This window comes from Miscanthus floridulus, chromosome 6 (genome assembly GCF_019320115.1).
Source record: "Miscanthus floridulus cultivar M001 chromosome 6, ASM1932011v1, whole genome shotgun sequence".
NCBI lineage: Eukaryota > Viridiplantae > Streptophyta > Magnoliopsida > Poales > Poaceae > Miscanthus > Miscanthus floridulus.
In genome coordinates this window covers 66918924-66925404 of record NC_089585.1, presented here as the reverse complement: position 1 = coordinate 66925404, position 6481 = coordinate 66918924, and the positions used below count along the sequence as shown (strand labels likewise).

The following is a 6481-nucleotide window of genomic DNA, read 5'->3' as shown; positions in this document are numbered from 1 at the left end:
CACGTCTATACAGCGTGATTGCATGGGCAGTTCGTCGGTATGTGGAAGGGTGATTGTCTCGGTAGTTCATCGCGTGGACAGCCTCACGGTGCATTGCCTCTTCACCAGGTCGCGCAACGACAATTTATCAAGTTCGCAGATCCTACGAGAAGATCGGGCCACAACAACTTGCTACACGTGCTGCATAGACGTGTGCACATCATCTAGTACCAGAGCCTCCGTTTACTCGTTAGGATTGTTCTTGTTTTTGGTAGGATAGAGTTTATATACCTACTGTCCACTAATAGCCAAAAAAAGAAAACCTACAGCCCAAATTCATACGTGCTACTGATTTTGTAGTTTGCTTTATCGAGTTTTAATCCTTTAAGATTTGTCTAGTTGCTGAATTTTTCTTTTCCACATCATTCTAGTTGTTATCTTTGTTCTAATCATCAAATTGCTTGCTGCATGTACCCACCCATCCCACCCTTGTTCTAATCATCATTGCTTGCTGCATATATATAACTAAAAAAACACCCGTTCCACCCTTGTTTTCTACCCGCCACAAATTCCCCACTCGAGTTTCTTGTTTTTGTGCTGCGCCGTCCATCTTAGATGATCCTTATGTGCCCCTTTAGTTGAAAGTTGTGCTGCGTTTCTCACAAAGGTTAAAAGAAAAGATGTATATGGGTCAAAAGAAGGACTGAAAACAACGAGTTCTTGTTCAAAAAAAAGGAAAGAAAAGAAATAAAAGAGAATTGTGTTCAGCACACCACAAAGGGGTTTGGGTAGCAACAAGTTTCGGTTGGTGCAATTGGTGTTCATCTATCCACTTCCTACATCTTGTTCCTTTCTTTGAGCATCTTTTCCTTTATATTCAGCAACTTAGACTTGAGTTCTTGGATTATTATTCGGTTTTGCATTACTACATTTCAGCGCATTCCATTTACATATTACCCCACCAAGCTCCACTTAAAAGCACCATGAGCTATTGCACCGTAGTCTCTTCACTCTTCCACTATAGATTGCAGCCCCGGTTCTTGCCCTTTCCAGGAAGAGAAAGAACTTGTTCAGCAAGTGGTGAAGGAGTGTTTCCACATATATTCCACATATATATTGTTCTTTTTTCCCTCTACTAATATGGCAGGACATGGAGATGGTGCCACTGTTTCGGTGGAGGAATTCTAGGAGCTGCGTACACAAATGAATGATTTGATGCAACAACTACAAACTCTCCAATTGAACATGCCTCATAGAGAACCACCACCAAATGAGGATGATGACAATGAGGATAATGAGGCACCACGTCATGCCGCTAGTCATGGACATGGACGTGGTGGGTTTGGCCATGGTTTTGGTCATGCTCGGCGTGTTCTAGTTGGAGGTAGAGATTATGATGGTGATGATGATATGTTGTCCAACATGGATGATCATCGACATGGTGGTGGCCATCATGGTTATCGTGACCGCCATCGTCGTCATAATGATGATGGTTTAAGAAACGTGAAAGTGTCAATTCCCCCTTTTAGCGGACAGGAGAATGCTGATGCTTATTTTGAATGGGAGACCAAGGTGGAACAAATATTTGATTTGTATGAATACTCTGCTGAAAAGAAGGCAAAGCTTGCAGCCATTGAGTTTAAAGGCTATGCCATAACTTGGTGGAATCAGGTCCATACTGAATATCAGAGAGTTGGGCATGTTCGTATAACTTGGGAAGACATGAAGAGAGAAATGCGATGTCATTTTGTTCTAGCATATTACTCTCATGATCTACATTTGAAGCTGAAACATCTTGTGCAAGGTACTCGTACTGTTGATGAATATTTTCAAGAATTGGAAATGTGTGTACTTCATACAGGGATAACTAAAGATGAGGAATCCACAATGGCTCGATTTCTAGTTGGCCTCAATAAACCCATTGCTGATAAAGTGGATATGACAACCCACACATGTCTCACCGAGTTGGTTCATTTTGCAAAGAGGGCTGAAAGGCAAATTGCTACGTCTTACAAATACAATGCTTCATGGCGTTATTCCCAATAGCAAGGGGATGTCACACCTCAATTCCAACAGCAAGGAGCTGCAACACCCAAATCCTTATCTCGTGGAGCAAATAGATATCTTCCAACTTCTTCCAAACAATTGGATGTGAAAGGTAAAGCTGTGAGTTCAAGTCAGCCCACTTCTTCTACTGCAGCCACCCAATGCAAGACAAGCAAGATTGAGTGTTTTAAGTGTGGTGGTCATGGGCATAAGCAAGTTGAATGTCCCAATCGTCGTACTATTATTGCACTTGCTGATGGTTCTTATGATTCTCAAAGTGAAGAGGATGAAGAGTTTAACAATGTATTTGCAGATCTAAATCTTGATACTTGTGAGTATTCAGCTGAGGATGGTACATTTGAGCTAGGTCTGAATTGTTTAGCCATTCAACCTATTCCAACTTTTGCTCACAATAACAGGCTACAAGATATTATTTCTCCATCTTCTAACGAGATTACTAGTACTGATTTTGATGAGTTGCTTGCTGATTTTCCTGATTTGGAGCCTTCTACAATGAATACACCATCTCCTTCTTTGGTGGTTAGGAGAGTTCTTTCCACTCAGTTTGTTGCTGCTGAACAAGGACAACGCCATAATTTGTTTCAGTCCCGATGCAAAGTGAAAGGACAAGTGTGCCATTTCATCATAGATGGTGGGAGCTGCAATAATATTGTTAGTGCTTTGCTTGTTGAGAAGCTTGGCTTGCAGCCACGTCACCATCCACATCCATACCATATGCAATGGTTGAATAATTCTAGGATAGTTAAGGTTTCAGCCATGATTCGTTTGTCATTTTCCAATGGTGATTATCATGGAGAGGTGGATTGTGATATTGTCCCCATGCAAGCATGCCATTTGCTGCTTGGTCGGCCCTGGCAATTTGATGTGGACTCGGTGCATTTTGGACGGTCTAACAAACACACTTTCATTCACAATGACAAGAAGGTGGTTCTTATTCCATTATCTCCAGAGGAGATACATGCTTCAGATATGGCTCGCAAGAAAAGAGAGGAATCTAACAAAAGAAAATTGAGTAAGATCCCCAACACAAGTAAGGGAGAGAGTTCTAACCCATCTAGCCACATAAAGACTCATGCCAATCCTAAACAGCCATGCCACACTGAGTGTCTCTTTGTGAGCAAGAGTGATATGAGAGAAGTGAGAAACACCACAGCCCCATTCTTTGTGCTCTTGCACAAGGAGGTCCTACTTTCAACTAACGATTTACCTTCATCGCTGCCTAGTGTTGTTCTTGATCTCTTATAGGACTTCGAAGATGTTTTTCCTGATGAGATACCAGCTGGACTTCCTCCACTCCGTGGAATTGAGCATCAAATTGATTTGGTACCAGGTGCTTCTCTTCCAAATCATCCAGCCTACCGCACCAATCCCACAGAGACAAAGGAAATTCAGCGATAGGTAAAAGAGCTTTTGGACAAAGGGTATGTTCGTGAATCCTTATCACCATGTGCTGTTCCCATTCTTTTAGTTCCAAAGAAAGATGGCTCTTGGCGCATGTGTGTTGATTGTTGTGCTATCAATGTTATAACTGTTCGATATTGCCATCCCATTCCACGACTTGATGACATGTTAGATGAATTGAGTGGTTCCATGATTTTCACCAAGATTGATTTGCATAGTGGCTATCATCAAATCCGCATGAAACTTGGTGATGAATGGAAAACAGCGTTCAAAACTAAAATTGGTCTCTATGAATGGCTTGTGATGCCATTTGGCTTGACAAATGCTCCTTCAACTTTTATGCGCTTAATGAACCATGTTTTATGAGCTTTCATTGGCAAGTTTGTAGTTGTTTATATTGATGATATTCTGATCTATAGCAAATCATTTGATGAACATCTTGATCATATCCATCAAGTACTTGCTGTTTTGAGGGAAGAGAAATTGTATGGCAACATTACTAAGTGCACCTTTTGCACAGACCGTGTTGTTTTCCTTGGCTTTGTTATTTCCGCAGATGGTATTCAGGTTGATGAAGAGAAGGTTAAAGCAATACAGGATTGGCCTACACCGGTAAATGTGAGCCAAGTTCGAAGCTTTCATGGTCTTGCAAGTTTCTATAGGTGTTTTGTCAAAAATTTCAGCACCCTCGCTGCACCCCTTAACAATCTCACAAAGAAGGATGTTCCATTCACGTGGGGCCATGACGAAGACCAAGCATTTCACACACTGAAAACACAGCTTTGTGAAGCACCGCTGCTACAACTTCCTAATTTTGGTAAGACATTTGAGATCGAATGTGATGCAAGTGGTATTGGCATAGGAGGTGTACTGCTGCAAGAAGGTAAACCTATTGCCTACTTTTCTAAAAAGCTAAATGGTCCACATCTAAATTACTCAGTTTATGACAAAGAGCTTTATGCCTTAGTTCATGTTTTGGAAGTTTGGCACCATTACTTGTTACCTAAAGAATTTGTAATTCATTCTGATCATGAAGCATTGAAATATCTTAAAAGCCAAGGCAAGCTGAACCGTCGACATGCTAAATGGGTTGAGTTCATTGAAATGTTTCCCTATGTTGTCAAACATAAGCATGGTAAAGATAACATTGTTGCCGATGCCTTGTCTAGAAGATGTGCATTGATTACACAACTAGATACAAAAGTGCTTGGTTTGGAATCCATTAAAACACTTTATGCTGTTGATGCTAATTTTAATGAACTTTTCTCTCGTTGCATTGATGGAAAAGGTTGGGGTAAATATTATGTGCATGATGGCTTCTTGTTTCGGACTAACAAAATATGCATTCCAGCTTGTTTGATTCATCAAGTTCTTTTGCAGGAAGCACATGTAGGTGGACTGGCTGGTCATTTTGGTGTCAAAAAGACATTGGACATGCTCTCTGATCATTTCTTTTGGCCACATATGTGATGTGATGTCCAGCGACATGTTGGGTGCTGCATCGTTTGCTTGAAAGCTAAGTCCCACCTCAATCCCCATGGTTTATATACTCCATTACCTATTCCACATGTACCTTGGGAAGATATATCTATGGACTTTGTTCTAGGGTTACCTCGATCTCAGAGGGGGAGGGATTCTATTTATGTTGTTGTAGATCGCTTTTCTAAAATGGCACATTTTATCCCATGTCATAAGAGCGATAATGCTTCACACATTGCTGATTTGTTTTTCAGGGAGATCGTTTGTTTACATGGAGTTCCAAAGACTATTGTTTCAGACCAGGATACAAAATTTCTTAGCTACTTTTGGAAGACATTGTGGGCTAAGCTTGGCACAAAGTTGTTATTTTCAACCACTTGTCATCCACAAATGGATGGGCAAATAGAAGTTGTCAACCGTACCTTGTCAACCATGTTGCGTGCTGTGTTGAAAAAGAATTTGAAGCTCTGGGAAGACTGCCTTCCACATGTTGAATTTGCTTATAACAGGGCAGTCCATTCTACAACAAACTCTTGTCCATTTGAAATTGTTTATGGGTTTAAACCACATACTCCCATGGATCTTTTGCCTTTACCATTACAGGAACAAGTTAACTTGGATGCTACGAAAAGATCAGACTTTATCAAGCGGTTACATGTGGAGACAAGAAAGAATATTGAGAAGAAATCAGCACAATATGCAAAGCAAGCAAACAAAGGTAAGAAGAAGGTTACATTCCAGCCAGGAGATCTTGTATGGTTGCATCTACACAAGGATCGCTTTCCCCAACAGCATAAGAGTAAGTTATCCCCTAGGGGTGATGGTCCGTTCAAGGTTCTCCAACAGATAAATGATAATGCTTACAAACTTGAGCTGCCACCTGAATATTCCAATGTGAGTACCACATTCAATGTCAAAGACTTGCTTCCATTTCCTGGTGAGCCTAAGTTGAGGACGACTCCTTCCCAAGAGGGGGAGGCTAATGAAGACATTCCTAGCATTCACTCATCTCCAAATGAAGCTACACTTGATATAGCTGGTCCAATTACAAGGAGTAGAGCTAAACAATTGGAGAAGGAAATTCATTCTCAGGTGAACGCTAACCTTATGCTTAATAATCAGATTACATTAAATGAACCTATGCTTTTGAGTACTTGTTTCAATGTTCTTAGGAATGATGGAGTGCATGAACAAGCATGGGATGATGATGGATTCTGCCCGCTAAATATATGCATGGAACCTGGACGTGTATGAGAGAGGAAAGGCCATTCAGCTACCATGAATATCAGCCGTTGAAGTGCAAGCAAATAATTTGGGAGTTAGGAATGCATGCAACTAGCAACTGGGTTGTTGTCCACACACGCTCCAGCATGCATGCAGAGAATACCAACCAGCTAGGCACCCTACTAGGCTTGGTTATTAATAAAAGTAGTGCTGCAACTTCCCACTACATGTTCTCAATTATTTTGCACCAAACTGAAACTCCACTAGTGCTATATATCCCTGTAATGGATGACATGAATAGGAACTCATGATTGCAATTTCAGAAATACCA

The 6481-nt window shown here is 41.0% G+C and overlaps 1 protein-coding gene across 1 annotated transcript; it reads left to right on the top strand.

Moving 5' to 3' along the window:
- Positions 1-1224: 1224 nt before the first annotated feature.
- Positions 1225-6180, top strand: LOC136460645 (uncharacterized). The gene is made up of 5 exons (XM_066460269.1): positions 1225-1680; positions 2026-3183; positions 3292-3376; positions 4004-4059; positions 5530-6180. The coding sequence occupies exons 1-5, from the start codon at positions 1225-1227 to the stop codon at positions 6178-6180; spliced, it is 2406 nt and encodes an 801-aa protein (XP_066316366.1).
- Positions 6181-6481: the final 301 nt, after the last annotated feature.

Excerpts from the sequence above, each read along its gene's own strand:
- LOC136460645 (XM_066460269.1), top strand. The coding sequence starts at position 1,225 with ATGCCTCATAGAGAACCACCACCAAATGAGGATGATGACAATGAGGAT. Across the intron at positions 1,681-2,025 it reads AATATCAGAGAGTTGGGCAT|CAAGGGGATGTCACACCTCA; the intron begins GTTCGTATAACT and ends TATTCCCAATAG. Across the intron at positions 4,060-5,529 it reads TACAGGATTGGCCTACACCG|GAACAAGTTAACTTGGATGC; the intron begins GTAAATGTGAGC and ends TTACCATTACAG.